Source organism: Podarcis muralis, chromosome Z (assembly GCF_964188315.1).
Source record: "Podarcis muralis chromosome Z, rPodMur119.hap1.1, whole genome shotgun sequence".
In the NCBI taxonomy this organism is placed as follows: domain Eukaryota; kingdom Metazoa; phylum Chordata; class Lepidosauria; order Squamata; family Lacertidae; genus Podarcis; species Podarcis muralis.
In genome coordinates, this window is record NC_135673.1 from 7,698,777 (window position 1) to 7,718,182 (window position 19,406).

Consider the following 19,406-nt stretch of genomic DNA (forward strand, 5'->3'; position numbering starts at 1 on the left):
TAGAATTTACCCCCATCCTCAACGACAAGCCACCACAACCGAATGAGTATGCAAAGTAGATCTGTTTATGAGCTTCCTTTTATTGTGGCATTGTCAATATGCTTCACCCATTGAAATTCCAAAATCCAAGAAAAAGGCTCCATTTATTTTATTGGCACAGTGAGAAGGTTTTGTGTGTTGATTTACTGATCCCTGATTATGCTGAATCACAGAGTTGCCATCAAGCAGAGGAAATGCATTCTTGTGGCTTTGATTTATATTTGTATAAATATATACTTTAAATTGAGCAGCCTCTGAGTAGACATTCTTGCACAGATATCTGAGGAGCCTACAGTGGTGAGGGCACACTACATTGACATTCCGGAGGAAAGTTGCATTGCTTGGTTTTTCTGAGACATTGCACAGTTCACACACACACACACACACACACACACACACACACACACACACACACAAAACCTTCTTTTGTGAGGCTCTGAAGTAGCCCTGAACCCAAATGGTGCCCACATGTTGTGGTCTCTTTGCCAGGTGGAGAATTGGGGGGGGGGGGAGAGATTTCTTAGGTTTTTTTTGTGGGTGTGAAATTTCCCATCAATTTCAGGGGCAGCTTGCTGTTGGTAGGATTCTTCCCTTTTCCCCCCCTGCTAGCTCTATAGGCCTGGGGTGGGGGACCCCAGGTCCAGGACCTAGCTGATGTGAGTGCTCTGGTCCTTGGGACTGGTAGGGCAGAAGACAAGCAGCACAAACAGTAGGTAGAGCCAGAACCACTCGTTTTGATTTTGCGCCCATTCTCCTTCTCCCTGTGGAGTTCTTTGCATGGGAGAACACAGAGAAGATGGAGCCAGAAGCTAACAGACAACCCCCCCACACACACACACACTGGTTGTAAGTACAGTAGGAAGGCAGGCAGGGAAGGGCTAGCTGAGGACAGACTGAGATTGGCAGAGCAGTGCCCCGCTCACCCTAATGGATCACCTTCAACTGATTACACCTCGAATGGTGAGAGGACCAGAGCAATGACTCTATGCTGCTGATCTCACTGTTATGGAAGGTTCACAGCAGCAGGAGATAGTCAATGCATTCATAATAGCATATCCCTTCACAACATGCCACCTTGGTTCTTTTGCATGGACAGCCCCTGTCCATCAACATGTTATTCTTGTTCACTGACCTCTTCAGATTGGCACCACCTGGCAACTTGTGCCAAACAGCAAATTAGAGCAGTGACAGGCTGGCTTCAAGCTTACTGGGTCTATCTTGCATCTCCCCCCCCCCCCCAAACATGAGGTTCACCGTTGCAGTTGGATCAAATAAATAGTGGCAAAGGGCAGAGCTGAGGAGGAGGGAATGGTGCCTCTATGGGGTGGGTCTAATTATCTGCATATATATGTTCAGACAAATATATGTTGCTACAGATCAGGGATGCTGACACATCTTAGAAACCAGGCCAGTGGTGAAGTGCTTGTTTTCACAGCCTGCAGCCAAGGATCCGAGCCCCAATATTTTGCCTATTTTTGCCTTTGTGATCTGAAGGCTGAGCTGGATTCTGCAAAATAGTTGTCTCCCCACCTCAAAAAAACCCCAGGCAGCTGTTATCGCTAAGACAAGAGTTCTTGCTGAAACACAAACACACACCAGCCTGCCTTTGTTCCTGGGCTGTGCCTTTCATTTTGCTCTGTACGCAATAAACTCTGGCATGGTCCAATCCCTTCAGATGTGGGGCCCCATATAGCAGTACTTATGCTGCTGGGAACACTCTGCTCTTAATATTTGGGCTCATCCAGCTGCACAGACCCTGTGAGGGAACGAGATGTCATAGAAGGGGAGACCTAGTCATCCACCACAAGCAGCTTTTATGTGAAGATCAAGACTTTTCATATTTTCCCCCCAAAAGGGGAAATAAGGTATCATAAGACCAGGCAGTTCCCAGAGAAAAAGAGAAGGGTGTGGGCGGGGTGGGTGGGCGTTGCAGAATCTGGTCCTTCCTGCCAAGAGCACTTGTCTCTGCTTCACAGCCTCTGCTAAGGAAAATTTTTCAAGGAAAATGCATACAAAGTCAGTTTTCACCCATACTTCTCTCCAGTTTTCTTTCAGGTTCTGCCCACAGATGTATATAAGCTGGATGTGTTAGTTGTGCTGGTACACTAAGGCAGCTATAGCGGCCTGAAAAAGATCAGAGGAGGCCCCATTGTTGCTGAGGAGCATCTGTGCTGGAGTCCAATGCTTTCCTCAGCACCTGGCATCCTTGGGTAGCCTCCAGGGTCCCAGCACCTTCACAGGGTCTCACTGCTTAGGGCCAACAGGAAGCTGCCTTTTACAAAGTCAGTCCTTTGTTCCATCTAGCTCAGTATTGTCTACACTGTCTGGAAATGAGTTTGCAGATGGGTCTCTCCCAGCCCTACCTAGAGATGCTGGTGATTGAGCCTAAGACCTTCTGCATGTAAATATCTCAAATCTAGCTATCCTTTACATTTTCCACAATGCTCCTCACCCACCATAGCTGACTCCACAAACTGCAAATGAAGATGCAAAGCTAGGGGTGTTTTCCCCCAACTGTACCCTTTAAACTGAAGCTGCCAAGGACTGGGATCTGCTACTTTCTGCATGCAAAGCCGGTGCTCTGCTGCTAAGCTATGGACCTTCTCCATAATAGGTGCACATTATTGTACTGAACCAGCCCATTGGTCCATTTAGCCTAGTATTATCTACTAGTGATGGGAGCCTGTAGACATTCCGGATGTTGCTGGACTCCTCACACTTCTCAGCCCCAGCCAACATGGCCAATGTCCAGGAATGATGGGAGGTGTTATCCAACAACATATTTCCACTGGCAGTAGCTATCCAACATCTCCAAGTGTTTGAACCAGGTACCTTCCACATACGGAATTGTGCTCCGTTGCTGAGCTTTTGCCTTTCTCATTAGGATCACAGTTTGTGACAGGTAAAGCAAAGGCAGCAGATCTGTGGTGCCTCCTCAGGGCATATGCTCCTATGTGGAATTCACTCCCATGAAGAAGTAGTGATGGACACGATCTTGGATGACTTTCAGAGAAGGTTAGACAAATTCAGGCTGTCCATGGCAACTATCCAAGATTGTAATGTTATTCTTCCAATGGATCCCACCACTGTTGGAGGTCGTGTACCAGTTGCTGGGAATAGCAAGTATGGGGGGGATATCCTACTAATGGCTTCCAATGGGCATCTGGACGGCCACAGTGAGAACAATATGCTGGACTGGATGGACCACTGGCCTGATCCGGCAGAGCTCTTATTTTTCATACACAAACATGCACACCAGCTTCTCCATGCAGTTGTCCCTGAAGAGCCTGGATAGTCTCCACTCCGAACATACTTTAGATCCTGTGTGTCCTCAGACCCTTTTTCACAGCCCAATGGGCATATTTCACATATCAGGTGCCTGGCTGCATTATCCCTTTCTCGGTATGTGATTTCTCTCTCTCTCAGTGCCTCTCCCTTTCATCTCATCACCATACATATATACCTCCCCATAGCATTCCCCCCCCCCAACATTGCAAAATTCAGATTGACAGTTTAAAAGTGCTATGCCTGGCTAGCCATCACATTTAAGGAACTGGAACGATTTCCCCAGCAGAGCAGAGCAGCTGTCCTCCTCAGCTTTCTGTGGCCAACCATGTGTTCTGCCTACATGTAGTTGATTGTGACCATCAGGTTGGCTTGAATAGGGATTCCAATCTCTCAGATTTCTGACATCTGCAAAAGGGAGAGGGACCAACCAGATTCTGACTAAAATTCCCATGAACTCTACTCCTTCCTTTGTGTCCCATGCTGGTTGTCCAACATTTCTCCCTGCTTACATTGTGTGAAAAGTTAGCAGTGAGTAACCAGGGTTAATAAAAAGTGTAGACCAGAGGTGGAGAACTGGAGGCCTGTGGGTCAAAGGAAGCCCTTCTTCTTTGTTTAGCCCTCCAAACTCTCCCCAGCCCACACCCTTCACTGGCTCTGCTTTGCACCCTCTGTGAGTGCTTTTTCTTGCCTGGAATGTTTTCCCAAACTCTGATGATGCCTATTGCTTGCCTGAATGGAGGACAGAGAGGGGTGTGTGAGTGTGTGTAGAAACCAGCCCACTGCACAAAGGTAAAGTTAAGTTTAATTGCTGTGCCCACTTTTGCTTCTGGCTCCACCCACCCCAGCACATGGCCCCTGGAAGGGAATGCAGCATTCTACTCCACCCCTGGTGGAAGGGAATAAGCTGCACAGGTTGTGTCCCTGCTGAGATGCTCAGAATGGAGTGTTGCTTTTGTCACAAGTAAAGGAACTTTGAGGGGTCAACTTGCCGTTAAGTAACCATCCAAATCCCACTTGAGCTGCATCTGCTTTCAGAAAGAGCAGTTCCCGCTCCTCTTCAAGGGCACAACTGTCTGCCTTCCATCAGCAGGTTCCCTGACACTGGGCAGCTTGGACCATCTGCACTTTGTCAAAGCCAGCCCAGAATCCTTGCTTTGTTTGTTTGTTTGTTTGTTTGCTTACTTGCTTGTTTTGCACCACTTAGCTAAGAATGGAGAAAGGGGGAAAGTGATTGCAGATAAGAAAGGAGGAGAGGGAGAGGGAGAAATCAAAAGCTTATTCAGAGATTTACTTGGACTGCTTCTGATGAGGAGATCTTGGGTTTCTACAGTGTAAACCTCTCCAGATGCTACATGGAGCCATGTGTTAGGCTTCTTTTTCCAGTAGGGCACAATGGTGTGCTTAGAACCACATGCACCTTGCAGAAGGATGTGTGTGCTCTCCTGCAGTACTTCAAACACTCTGAATTTGGGAGCATGTCTTCGGCATTATTTATTTATTTATTTATTATTTCCATATATGAATCACTTCCTATGAACCACCCCTAAAACAATTAAACATGAAAACAGCTTCAGATATAAGAACAATTTCAAATACAATGCAGATATAGACTGGAATTAAAACAAAACAAAAACCCTGCACTTAAAGTTTAGTTAAGAAAAAGATCTTCAAGACGCACAAAAAAATCAATACAGATGGCACTTGTTGATGTTTAATGGGAGGGAGTGCCACCACACCAAAGGCTGGTGGATCAACCTTCATGCATTAACCCAAAAGTAATATTTACATGTCAGGTGTGGAAAAAAGCACCCCTACAACACTATTTCCTTTGTGTCTTTAGTGTACATTGGAAACACCGTGTTTGGTGGCAGTGTACTACCACAAGACTTACAGGGCAATTCAGAACTGGTGGGGTGTGGCGAAGCATGGCCATTGCCACACTTGTTGATGTAGGCTGTGATGGAAGGCAGGGGGGTGGTCCAGTTGTTCTGCCAGGTGCTGCAGTTGGGCCACAATTGAACCCTGAGCTCTCAAACATTTGCAGTGGGTCGGACTGTGTACCCTGAGGCAGTTCAGTCCATTCCTGCCCCTGGACCAGGGATTGGGTGGGGGTGGAAGTTCATAGATCCCACCTGCGGACTTTTTGCTGGCCTGAATATTCAGTGGGCAGAACTGACCTCCCTACTGGCAGAATGATGCTAGCTTTACTCTGTAGGTTGAGGGACACCATCACCAAATCCAATACAGACCAACATGAAGGGTTGTTGACTTACAGCCTAAGCCATCTCTGTGAGTCTCCCTTGAGCCTTCCTGAATACTGGTGAGCCATCCATACCACTGGCAAGAGTGATCTGTGTCCCCATGTGAGCAGTCTACCAGGAAGAGAAAGGGGTGGGGTGGTAGGAAGAGTGAGATGAAAAGTGATTAGCTCTGCCCACTTAATTAGTGGGGCCTCTGGCAGAGAGAGATTAATCCCAAGGGAATGTGGTTCTTGGCAGAAGAAAGGTTATCTGTTCCTGCTATAGTCTGACAACATCTTGCACCAGAATGTATGGAGGTTACCATAATTTCAGCCATTCCAGCATATTATGTTAACTTTACTTTTCATGGTTGAGGTCTTATAGTTTTCTTCTCTTCCAGGTTCACCCTCTATGCTGTGGACACCCGAGGAAGACACTCCGAGCTGAGCACAGTCACTCTGAGAACGGCTTGCCCATTGGTGGATGACAGCAAGGCAGAGGGTAAAAGCTCTTGACTTCAGAGCTGAGTTATGGTCATAATTGATCATAATCACACCTTCATAATTGCCCCTCCCCCCGCAAACACACACAAGTTCTTAGCAACCTAGCACACTGCTCAGATATTTCCAGGGCAAGGTCTAGAGGTGTATGATCCACCATCCGTTATGAAGCTGCACAGGGTTGATTTTGGTCAAAGGTGAGGTGAAAGACCACCTGTGAAGCCTCTTCATGCTGCTCTGAGTCCAGTCAGGGGTGGATGGGTGTGGTGGGGGAGGGCGAGGTGGGATATTGCCCTCACAATAATGTTGACATTTTCTCAATACATTTGTACCTATATGTAGGCTTCCCATGAAGTTCTAACTGGCCACTGTAAAGATAGTGTGATGGATTAGATGGGCCTTTGGCCTGATCCAGTAGTGTTTTCTTAATGTTGTTATATTCAGTATGAGCACAGCAGTTTAAGAAGGATATTAACAAACTGTAATGTATACAGAGAAGGGCAGCTAAGATGATCAAGGGTTTGGAAACCGAGTCTTACGAGAAACAGTTTAGCCTTGTTTCATGTTTAGCCTTGAAAAGAGGAGACTGGGGAGATAAGATAGCCATGTTCAAATATCTGAAGGCTTCCAGTTACAAGAAAAGAGATTCTGATTAAACATTATAAATAACTTTCTGATAGTAAAAACTATTTGGCAGCGTAACTGACTCCTTCAGAAGGAGGTGAATTCTTCTTCCTTGGAGAGCCTTTTAAGCAGAGGCCGAGTGACCATTTGTCAGGGATTCTTTAGCTGTGATTTGGCATTACAGGGATTTGGACTAGGAAACTCATGGGGTCCCTTCAAACTCTACAATTCTATTATTCAGTTAATATGGTAGATCCTTCCTCTGGAATTCTTGCTTGAGTGGACATCACCTTGTCTTTTCCCAACCCAGAGCTGCAGTCTTTGATCCCCCAACAGTAGAACAGTAGATTAGACCCCCCAACTAATCTGCAGTAGGAACTTTGGCCAGTTTAGTGTCCCTCCCTTTCGCACGTGTTGTATCCAACATCTGCCGACCAGTAATTCGGCACAAGGCATATGCAGCTCATTAACATTGAAACTTGTGAGGAGGTTACCTGAGAACTGCATCCAACACTACATTTCCCCCTTTGAATTATATGTATGTGTTTGTGTGTGCATGTACACGTACATGTGTAGGGGTGCTGGCAGCATGGACAGGCCAGATGAAAATACAAGGCCAATATACCTTGGACACCTGCTTTATAATCCTCACACCTCCTCCTTGCACTTCAAAGAGGTGTGTCATGTGCTTGAAAATGCAAGTGAGAAACTAATATTAGACGGAGCCTTCAGATGCCTGCTGTAAATCAGAAACTTGCTTTGTTAGGATGGATGTGCACACACATACTGCTGAGCCAAAATGCCTCTCCCTTCTCTAGACCTTCTCCACCATATTCCCAGGGTGCAAAGTGGTAGCGGTGGGGATTTTGATGACTGAGGGTGGGTGTTGAAAACAGTGACAAAGTCCTTGCCCAGCTTTTCAGTAGTGTTACACGTGCTGCCTACTAGTATGGTGGGACCATTTCTCTACTGCTTCCTTCCTACCTAGAATGCACCAAAGCGAGAGCAGAAAGTAGCTCCCTATGTTTCTAAGAGATGACCTGGTCTCCACTGCTGGATTCCCATTCTGCCATGGCCATAGCTTAGTGGTAGGTAGGGTTGCTGCTCCATATACAGGAGGTCCCTGGGTACATTACTAGGTAGGGCTGGGAAAGACTTCTGTCTGAAACTCTGGATCTGTGTAGATCAAAGGTGGACAACCTCTGACCTTCTGGCCAGTGCTTTTTTTCTGGGGGTACTCAAGTACTAGCAACTTTTTAGTTAAAAGTGTGGCACCTAATATCAAAAATTCATGGTAAGTACCAGCACCCTTTTTTTTCTTTTTACAAAAGCAAAAGCACTGCTTCCAGCACTGCTGGAGTTCGGCTCCCATAATCCATTACTATTGGTCATGCTGGGGCCACAAGCTCTTTATCCCACTGGCAACTGATGTAGACAATCCTAAACTAGATAGATCAGTGATTTGACTAGGTTTGAGGGAACTTCCTTTATAGAGGAAGGTGGTGGAGGAGGTGAATTTTGGACATAATTTCATGAAAACTTTTCCAGCTACAACCCATTCACCCTCTAAGCCTCCAGGTCCAAGCCAAAAATGTATCTAAAAGTAATTTTTGTTCCATTCCATTTGGGCCAAGATCTGCTTCCTTTGTGCTTAGATGATGATTGCCCCTTCCCACCCCTCTCCTACTTCCTTTCCAGAGGTAGCAGACAAGATCTACAACTTGTACAATGGCTACACCAGTGGGAAAGAGCAGCAGACAGCCTACAACACTCTGATGGAGGTCTCCACTTCCATGCTTTTCCGCATCCAGCATCACTATAACTCCCACTACGAGAAATTTGGGGACTTTGTCTGGCGCAGTGAGGATGAGCTTGGACCCAGGTAGTTATTTCCAGCAAGCTTACATTTGTGACCCCTTCCTGAAATCCGGGAGCACAGTGTCGAACCAGCCCTGTACTGCCAAATTTTTTATGTTGCCTTAAAAGTTTTGGTTGCTCAGGGAGATGCTTTGGCCTGCAGCCTTGGTGGCGTGTCACACATGTCTGGCATCCACAGAGCTGAATGTGCATGCCCCTCCATTCTGGCCTCAAACACATCCTGACACTGTCCAAAAAAGCACTTGCCTCCTGCTTAGGAAAAATCCAATTTTCTTTTCTCCTTTCCCAAAGATCCCTGGCCATCTACACAGCCTCCAAAAGAGGAGAAGGGCAAGCCAACTCTTTTTTTTGGGGGGGGGGGCGGGGCACTTCTTAATGAAGTTTTAATAGCAGAAAGTTTGTATTCTCAGAGGGTCATTTATTTCCCTACCTTGAAATGTTTATCAGAGGATCCACAGATCCACAGTAAATGCTGAGCCATAAAACTTAGTGGCGAGCAGGGAGGCTGTTGCATCTGCAGCATAAATACATCACACCAAAGACCTCCAGGGCCCAGTTTCAGGAGGAGCCACAGATTGCTGCAAACAGCTGCTTGCAGTACGACCCAGTATTCAGTCAGCAGGAGACAGGAAAAGGCTGAGCTCATAGGTGGCCTTGGTTGCGATGCTATGAAGCTAGCCAGCTCTTCTCTGCACCTGCCTCAATCCCTGTCTGGGGCCATCTTTCTCTCTCTCTTTTTAAGCCCTCCACCAGCACCACTGCAAGAATCTCACTGTTCCTCCTGACCCCCAATTTGTAGCAAACATTCATTCCAGGAAAACAGCAATAACATATTTGCATTGACCACATTGTGATCCAAGGGCATGCGGCATGTAGGAGCATAAGGAGCTGCCTTATGCAGTCACACCATTGGTCCATCTAGCTCGTTAGTATATGCACTGGCTGGCAACAATTCTCCAGGGATTCAGACAGGGAATGTCTCCCATCCCTACCTGGTGGTGCCAGGGATTGAACCTGGGGCTTTCTAGGTGCAAATCAGATACTGTAACAGCTGAGCTATGGTCTGCCCCTGAAGCAATACAATAAGAGCAGCAGCAGTAGACAGGAGGTGAGAACGTTCTCATATCTGTGGTGCTTATCAAAAGCTTGCAACACCTATAAGGGGTCAGTTTGTGTGCTACTGAAATGAGCTGTTTGGCAGTTTATTGATCTTTGTTTTTAATTCTTTTATGCTTTTATTGCATGGTCTAATCTCGTTTTTATTCTAGCAAACTTCTTTGATACATTTTTATGATATAGTGGCATACAAGCATTTTTCATAAATAAAATAACCCTCATCAACCCAGCCAGCACAGCTGGTGGCCAGGGAAATTGGAGTCCCACAGCACTGAGGTAGGTAATACACTCAATTCCTGGTGCAGATGAACAGTAGGCTAGATGAACCCATGTTCTTGACTTTGCAAGGCAACTTCATATATTTTGACGTCCATATACCTATGAAAGGTTTCAACCCTGCCCAGACCTTGAAACTAAGATATCCTCAGATGAGGTAGGTTTCTGTGGCCTACAAGCAAGATAAAGTGCCTGCAAGTAGTCTGTGTATGGCAGGAGTGAGCTGATTTCAAGCTTGTTGGGTTCTTCACTAGGTCCGCAAAAGACTCAACTCTAAAATAAAACAATTCCATGCTAAGCAATTGGCTAAGAAAGTGAACTGATCTCCAAACCCTTCAACAGAAAAATCCCTCTTGGTTACTCTAACCTTTTTTCTTTTCAGAAGTATAATGTACAGGAGGGATTGGGGGTTGGGCCATTTTGTTGCTGCTACTGTTAAAAAAGCAGGGGCATCCGGAAACCTTGACGATCTGCTGCAAATCACCCAGAAATCTATCTAAATCACTCTCCTGGCCACCACATTCATTGTAAGGCATACCATGAAGTGCTCTCCCTTTCTTGATGCTGCCCGTTAATGACTTAATCAATCACCACTTGTGTAAGATTGTTACTGTTTTCTGGAGTGGGTTCGGTGGGAGGCAGGTCAGCATTTGAGACAATTTCATCTCCAGGTTTATAAAAATCCACAACTTCCACAGGGAGAACTTGGAGAGGACCCAGCACGTGATTTATTGCCCTGTCCTGGCTGCTTTTCTAATTGATTTCCTTGCCTTCTCCAGGAGGTACCTTGCTCTTGCCTTCCCTGTTTCCTTCTCCCTTCCTTCTCTTTCCCTTGTCTTCTTCTTCCTTAAAGGGGGGAGGGGCAGTGGCAGGAGAGGGGAGATGTCAGCCAAAGATAAGCCTAACCTTTACACATTACTTCATTAACCTTTTCACATAAGTGAATCACACCAGCAGCTTGGCCTCAATATTCCCAGTCTTCCAACTTTTGCTGAAAGGGAGCTTGTCATAACGAATGTCTCTGAAGGCTCCATTTCCTCCTCCTTCTCTCCAACCCATTCTCCCTTCTAGATTTACTCTCACATGGGGCTGCTGCCACTTCTCCCAGCCTGCTTTGTCCCATCCAGTCATTGCTGCTTCCTGTAAACCACACCCTTGAGGATCCTTGCAAGCAGTGGACCGCTCCAGGGGGCTATGGGGATGGAAGCAGACCATAACTCTCAACAGTCAGGCGGTCATGATGGGGATTGCTCAGGTGGTAATAGTGGAAGGATGGGATCCTCAGCAAGGAGCAGGGGATGACTCTCAAGCTGAGCTTCTTTTAAGTCCCAGAGTCATCTTTTGTAAAAGTATAATACTAAGCATCCATGTAAATAAACAAAAGTTTTTCACAGCCAAGCTACATAACTGTTGACTGATGCATGTTTGCCTTCAACTTGCTGTCCACCTCTCATCCCCTGCCAGCTGCCCATTGGTGGGTGGTGCATGACCATTGGGCAGAGGGAGGCAACCACTCAGGTGGCAGTTGTTGAGGAGCAGCAGCAGCAGCAGCACTGACTCCTTGATTCTTTTCCTCCATTGGAGGGCAGACGTGGGTGTGCCAGTCCTGCACCCCCTAAACTAGCCTTCAGTAGCCTTCAGGTGTGCTTGCGTGGGTGTGGTGCTGCTATCCTTTTGCCAGCAATTAAGTCACCTTCTGCACATGGAATGGGACATTATCTTGTCCTTTACTTCAGGCAGCAAAATGTCTCTATCCAACTCTGGCTGGTGCCCTCTGGGACTAGTGGGGAAGAGGACAGGGAGACCAAGAGTAGATGGAACCAGAGCCAATGACAGGCAGAGCATACTAATGCTAGTTTTGCCTCCATCCTCTTCCCTGCTGAGGAACATTGAGACTCAGGAAGATGAAGCTGACTACCAGTGTGTGTGTGTTTTAAAAAAGTCAGGCAGCTGGGGGCTGGCTGAGGGAAGTCTGAGGTTAGTGAGGCAGTGTCCCAGTCACCCATACAGAGCAGCATCCATTGCCATCACCCTTTGTTGTCTCTGTTTCATACAGTTTGTAAGGAATTCAGTCTTGGAATGAAGGTCCAAGGGGCCTTCTCTGTGCCAGAGGCACCAGCTTGGGAGGCCAACATTGTGTGTGATGGTTGGGTGTGCACGATGTCCTGACATGTGATCTCAGGAGGAGCCTGGGATGGAGCTGAACGTGGCAGCCATGCAGCTTCAATGGCCGCAGACGACTCCACCTCCTTCTGGCACTGCCACTGGCGGGAGGCTGCTTCAACCTTCCTTCCCTTCTGTGGCAGAAGGAGCAGAAGGAGAAGGAGCTGGTCACTGAAGCCATGCTGCACTCAGCTGAATACTTTTTGGACATTGGGGGGCCAGCCTACTCCCCAAATACTGGGCCCATCCAAAGGGCTCAGCCCCCAGAAGCTGGCACCTCTGTTCTGCACACATCAACAAATAGCCCACCTCCTTTTACAAAACATCTTAGCTGGCAACTCTGAGCTTCAAAACCCCACAAAGCTCCCCATAATCAAATAATTCCCCTGTTTAGACTTGGATGACTGAGAGCTCTGCTCCTGACATGTCATTAGCTTGAATTTACATTCCTGCTGGGAAACCCCAAAGCTGAAACCCAGAGCTTTACTGTGGCACCAGAGGGAGAGGAGAATAATCAATAGTCTTGGAGCTTTCAAACCACTGTAGTAAACACTTCCTTTTGATTTAGCAGCGTCTCCAGAGTGCTTTCTTCTGACCCTTGGCCTGTCACCTCTTTCAAGTTCACTGCACTTGACCGTTCCTCTTTGACTTTCTTCTCACCACAAAGTCAGCACCGCTTAGAGAGCAACTGCAATCAAGGAAATATAGGGCTACAAAGGGGGGGGGGGACGCTAGCACCTGCTAATTTGGGGCAGCCTACTGATGCTGGCTTCATGTCCTTGCACTTTTACAAGTGTGCTGGAGATGGGGGAGAAATCCGTTTCATTTCACATTCACAGGCAAACCTGTCGTAATTCACACTTTCTGAAGCAATATGCAAACCAAAATGCAGGCCAGCCCCTCAGAATTTTGCAGTGGATTTCCCCGACCAAGAAATGTGCATAGACTAGGTATGGAACAGAAATGCATATGGTAGAAACAATAGCATACTAAACTGAATTATATTTGGGTTAGTTGTTTACAGAAATCTCAGGATGTTTGTGTCTCAGGAGAAATGTGCATTAAATGCTGATGAATTTCCAAGATGACACTATCTCTATCTAAAACTGATGTGGAAACGTAGAGAGTCGAACTTAAGTTTGGGTGGGGGGAATAAGAAATCAAAATGGACAGAGTCAAGGGTTGTGTGGACATTTTGGCCCTAAAACAAAGTTTCCCCAAACTCTGGAAGAAATGGAAGCATTTTGGCCCTGAATTGAGGAAGCGTTTGGGGAGCCCCAGCGTATCAACAGACGATGTCAGCCGCTAACTGCAGTTGCCCTGGCTGCTTCTCCCACACCTGGCGTCCTTCTCCTGTGTAGTCTCAGACTGTCCCGTTTTCCCTTCCAGAAAAGCTCACCTCATCCTGAGGAGGCTGGAGAAGGTCAGCAGCCACTGCTCAACCTTGCTCCGCAGCGCCTACATCCAGAGCCGCACAGACACCATGCCGTACCTGTTCTGCCGCAGCGAGGAGGTCAGGCCACCTGGCATGGTGTGGTACAACATCTTAAAGGACACCAAAATCACATGTGAGGAGAAAATGGTCTCCATGCTGCGCAATATGTATGGTGAGTCGAAGGGGCGATGAGAGGATGCAACGGACCAGGCAAGCGCACGACGAGAATCTCTACTGTGGTGGTGACTTGTGGCATCTTGGAAATTTGAAGCAAAAAAAAGAGGAATGAAAAACCACATGGGACTTCATGGAAAGTTGCAAATTGAGAGATCAGCAAGACTTCTTTTTTTGTTTGTTTCCTTTTTTCAACTATTATTATTATTGTTTTTAAAAAGGAAGTATATAATTTTGCTCAGTTTTTTTAAAAGTGTCTCTCCTTTTTAATCTCTCTCCTCCCCTCTCTTCCTCCCTCCCTCCCTCCCTCTCTCTTTTGTCCTTACTAAATGCCTAGATTATGTGATCAAAAGTAAAGAGAAAGAGATGGAGAGGGAGGGGAGGGAAAATCAAAACAGCTGGGGAGGGGGACACAACAGTGATGGGTAGGATAATCCCTACTACCCTTCAGGATGGACTCATTTGCCCAGGAAGAACTATGTCCCAGAAAATGTGTTTAACAAGCAAGGAGCCAAACAAGAGGCACCATCCTGGAGGGAAGAGATGGAACAATTAACACGAGGCAGGCACAAAGGCTTTGCTAGAGACCCTTGGAAAGAGTGATGAATGCAAACACAAAATGCTCTTGAGTTTACAGAACTTGCTGTTCACGCAGCCATCTTTTAGCAGGGTCCTGACAGGTTGTTCTGTGCATTAAAACATTCATATTTACTTCCACCTTCTCTGCCTGCCTGACGTTTCTTCAATCAGCAGTGCTTTCATTTGTTTTTTTTTAAAAGTTTTTTTTTTAAAGAAAAAAAAGTTTACACCCTTCCTTATTGCTTGCTGCCTTTGTCGATCAGGAAGGTTTAGGGTTGGGTTCCCTCCCCAGAATTTGTTCCAGGAATGAGGTGATAAGCGGTGTGTCTTTTTAGTATGAGGCAGACCTGAGATAATGGAAACTTTCAGAATCATGGGCAGGTAAGGAAGAAGCAAGCGTTGGGGGATATAAAAAACCAAGTGGTCCATGAAAGGGTTAGGAAGACATGATTTTCCCAACAGCTTGTCTGAAAAACATAAATTTGAATATATGTATAAAAGAATCTGCATTTTAAACCATGCAGCTGTACACAAGATGATAGGACTTGCTTAATGTCAGATCAGACCAGTGGTGCATCTAGCTAAATATTGTCTGCATTGACTGGCAGTGGCTCTGCTGGGTTTCAATCCAGTATTACCTGGAAGTGCCTGGGTATGAACCTGGAAACTTCAGCGGGCAAAGTAGGTACTCTACCACTGGTCTATGGCTCTTCCCCTGTGGTTGTATAATCAGTGATAGTGCCCAAAGAAGAATTTTTAAAAAGTAGAACTTTAGAGTTGGAGAAGGGACCTTGGAGTTCATATAGTCTAAACCAGAGGTCGGCAACCTAAGGCCCATGGGCCAGAAGTGGCCCATAAGGGTCGCTTAACCGGCCCATGAGCTTCCCCCGAACCGAGCTGCCCGCTTGGCGAGTCGCCTGCACGCTGCACTAAACCAGGGCAGCACGGTGCGGGGACTCTCTTCCGCGGCTCCGGAAATCACTTCTGCGCATACCCAGATGCTGGAAATCACGTCTGTGCATGTCCGTGTCACTGGAAATCACTTCTGCGCAGGCACGATTTTTGGTGTCTGGGTATGCACAGAAGCGATTTCCAGCATTGCGCTGCACTGGTCTGGTCCACAGAAGATCTCTGCGGGAGTGATCCAGCCCATGCCCAGTAAGCCTTGCTGACCCCGAAACCACCTGCTCAGTGCAGGATTGTGCAGTTATAGCATCCCTGACAAATGGCATTTGCTTCCCCAGTGAAGGAGAGCCTACCGCCTCCCAAGGCTGACCTTCTAACTGCATATTTATGACCCACATTTGCATTACACCCCCCCCCCATGTGCACACACACATCAAGGCAGCCTACAACATACAAGAATAAAAAAGACATCCATAAAATCATCAGTAATTGGTTCGTGTGTGTTTTTTTAAATCACATTTCAAAGGTCTATTTAAACAATATGCACGCAGGTTCCACCATCCAAATCCTCATAATATGAACATTCAGTTGTCCAAACACAAAGAATTGGTACCCAAACCTCACTATATACACTGCAAATCCAAACAGCCAGATCTGCATATAGTACTGTAGTACTGTAAACAAATAAGCAGCCTTACTTTTTGTTTTTTGCTGGTTTGATTTTCCTGGGTTTTACTTTTTTATCATTTTGGGGTCCAGATTCCTTGGTTGGGAGCACATTAGAATTTTTCCCAATGGGAATTGTCAACTCCTTATGCAGACACCCACCTAACAAAACTGTTGTGGAGCGTCATACTTAGTAGCCAGAGGTGCCAGCTTGTGAGGGCAATTTGGGGGGTGGGGGCAACATCACACGTGTGACGAAATGTGTGGCACTGTGTCCTGACATCGCATGTGTGGCGTCAGGATGTCGAGAGGAGCTGGGGATAGAACTGGACACAGCAGCTGCATGGCTTCAAGTGGCTGGCGGCTCATCCTCCCCATGCTGCCATGGTGGGAGGCTGCTTCCACCCTCCTTCTCCTCCACGGCAGGAGGAGGAGCCAGCCACTGGAGCTGAGCCACATCTGGCTTCGTGTCTGGCTCCATGCTTAGCCTCCTCCTCTCCCTCAACATGGGGGAGGGGGCTGACCCGCTACCAAAAGATATTGAGGGGCCCCAAAACAGCTGGCGCCCCTGCTAGTGGCAGTTGATAGCCTTCTCCTAAAGAGGGGAGGGGTGGTTCCTACAGAACCTGTTCCCATACGGAGTCCCACAGAGCAGGGTCTGTCACATGAATGTCCTTAGGGGTGTGGGGAGCCACCAGAAGTGCCCCACCAGAAGGCATCAGTGATACAAGGAATCAGATGTGCTTCGTACTTTGGCATCAAGTTTGAACTCATTCAACATGGAAGTATTACTAAGGCCAACGTAGATAGGGCTGATATAGATATATAGATATAGATACATGCCTTCATGCCAGAGGGAGGCATCAGCAGGCTTAAGGGAATCACTTTTTTGGGTGGGGGGGACATGCTCAGTGGCGCAGAATGCTCACCGACTGTTGGGAGAAGAATGGAAAACGGGCGAGAGGGGAGATGGAACAGTGTGCCTGGAGTGCAGAACTGCTGCCATGCCTAACCTTGACCTGGTACCAGTCACAGAGAATGAACCAGGCACCCTGCAGATCAAGGAATTTGAGAAGCAGCTAGGGTCCCCGGAACCAGAGCTGAAGATCCCCCTGATGGCCTCCTAGGCACAAACCTGTTCAAGAACATTTGGAACTACCAGAGGAGAAATCGGCGCCACCACCATCCAGTCCATGATAACAACATAGCATGCACCTGCTTATCTCAAGTCATCGTGCAGCTTGTGAGTAAGGGGTCCCCTACTGAGAAAATAAACCCTGAAGCTTCCTCACCCCCAGCAATTGTGATTAGGGTGTGGTCTAGGAGGTCAGAGGTCTCTTGAGCCACTCAATTGCCAGAAACAAGGTGGGTCGGTGGGTCCCTGGTCCTGAGTGTAGCCTCTTCTTGCTCTCGTGTACTTTGCCTGCACTCCTTATTGACAATAGTTATTGACGCTAGACTGTTGCCTGACCTTGTCTTTGGATGATGACTTGAATCTAGGTCAATTCTCCATGCTTCACCTTGGTTTGTTTAGACTGTGCTCCACCCACAAACCTGCCCTCAAAGTGTTTTGGTAAGAGGCTTATCCATCCTGGGAGTGAAACCCTAGCCCCAGCAGGCACCTACTGAAGTGCGACAACTGCAGTGCTTCATACTGCAACACTTTGTTGTAGAACCCATTTTCATTTTGTTTCTGTGGGGTTCCCCCCCTCCTCACCCCAGTTGGCTCTTTTCTGCCGAGTCTATGATTTAAGCAGGTTTTGCCCAAATAGCCATATGCCTACAGTTTTCTGGGGCCACCTTGCTGACTTTGCCTTGTAATGACATCTGTCCTCTGAACCAGGCACCACTTTGCCACACTGTCAAAAACTTTGTAAAAGCAGAGAAGTAGCCACTGCTTTTTTAATTTTATTTTACTTCCTTAAGGTGTATAGCAGAGGGTTGGACAAGATGACCCTTGGCTTCCCTCCCATTCTATGATTTCAAGGTACCTGTTCCTGAAAGTTTTTAGAATCTTGCAAGCCTACTGGCCAAAGTGTAAAAAGTGCCTCCCCACCTTCACAACCCAAGAATGGGACTCCAAAGATGGGAAGACACTATCTACACTATCCAAGTGTATCCTTTTTTATTTTATGCATATACTGGGGATTAGGAGAGGCGGGCAGACTGAGTTCCTTCCCAGCCTTCTTCTGCTGGTCACCACAGCTGCTAGAGCAGCCACCATAGGAAGGGAGGCGGAGGCCGGTAAGCAGGAATACCACAAAGCCCAGAAGCACCAGGCCAAGGTTTGGGGGCCAAAGTGGTGGGGGGGGGGAGGGGAAGTATTTAGAACTCTAAGGAATTTGGCACTTCTGCTAATTCCAGACCCACTTCAAGCCTTGCGTGTGTGTGTGCATGTACTTAGGTGTCAGAGCCAACCCAATACATTTTGCCACATGAGGCAGACCCCAAGATTGCACTCCCTCTTTGCCAGGGAAGAAGGGGTGAGGGAAGCGCTACATCAGGAACGAGGGTGGGGGACAGGAAGATCAACATCGGGATCTGCTGCCCCAGTGAATTCTGCCACCTGAGGTGGTCGCCTCACCTTGCCTCATGGGTGGGCCAGCCCTGGTGTGTGTGTCTGTGTTTCTGTCTTTCTATGTATATAAATTATTCCTCTTGCCACATTTTAGGCCGGTTTAATTTCTGCTGCGTATTGTCCAGCGAGCAGATTGCTTTCTAGTTTACACCTAGCAAGTTGCTTCAGACCACCCAGGAAAGTTCATGGTAGAAACATGTTTTTCAAATCTTCTAATTTAGCATTTTGTCAATCCATTTCTCCTTCTCTTTCTCCTTCTCCTTCTTCTTCTCCTTCTCCTTCATCTTTGTCCCCTCCTCCTAATCTGTGCTATCTCTGCCTACTCTTCTACTTCCTAAGTCTAAATGGGTCTTCAAAATCATTCTAGCTATGTTTTGTACTAATTGAAGCTCCAAGGGAAGCCTCATGTATAACACATTGTACTGACCCAAATGGGATGGGAGCCATTTGCCAGGCCAGGAGAGCTGACTAGCCAGGAGGTGAACTAGCTACAACTACCTCAGTGAGGAAAAAGCAGAGGTATGTTAGAGGTACCTAGTGGGCAGTGCTTTTTTTCTGTGGGTACGCAGGGGTACACATACCCCTAAACATTTTGTGAATCTAAGTTTGGCCTCCTTGTTGGGCATTATTTCAATATGAGTAGGAAAATGTAGGGACGCGTGTGGCGCTATGGGTTAAACCACAGAGCCTAGGACTTGCCGATCAGAAGGTCGGTGGTTCGAATCCCCGCGACGGGGTGAGCTCCCGTTGCTCGGTCCCAGCTCCTGTCAACCTAGCAGTTCAAAAGCATGTCAAAGTGCAAGTAGATAAATAGGTACCGCTCCGGCGGGAAGGTAAACAGCGTTTCTGTGCACTGCTCTGGTTCGCCAGAAGCGGCTTAGTCATGCTGGCCACATGACCCGGAAGCTGTACGCTGGCTCCCTTGGCCAATAAAGCGAGATGAG

The 19,406-nt window shown here is 47.2% G+C and overlaps 1 protein-coding gene across 3 annotated transcripts in view; it reads left to right on the forward strand.

Annotated features, from left to right (window-relative positions):
* Positions 1 to 14,450, forward strand: part of ASTN2 (astrotactin 2) — a 682,965-nt gene extending 668,515 nt beyond the window's left edge. For 2 of the 3 annotated variants that reach the window (XM_028714606.2, XM_077922442.1), the window contains exons 21-23: positions 5,968 to 6,068; positions 8,390 to 8,573; positions 13,514 to 14,450. In XM_028714606.2, coding sequence (XP_028570439.2) covers positions 5,968 to 6,068; positions 8,390 to 8,573; positions 13,514 to 13,751 — 523 coding nt within the window. In that variant the 3' untranslated portion in view covers positions 13,752 to 14,450. The remainder of the gene's footprint in view (positions 1 to 5,967; positions 6,069 to 8,389; positions 8,574 to 13,513) is intronic. The other variant, XM_077922443.1, reaches the window with a different exon arrangement.
* The last annotated feature ends 4,956 nt before the right edge of the window (positions 14,451 to 19,406 follow it).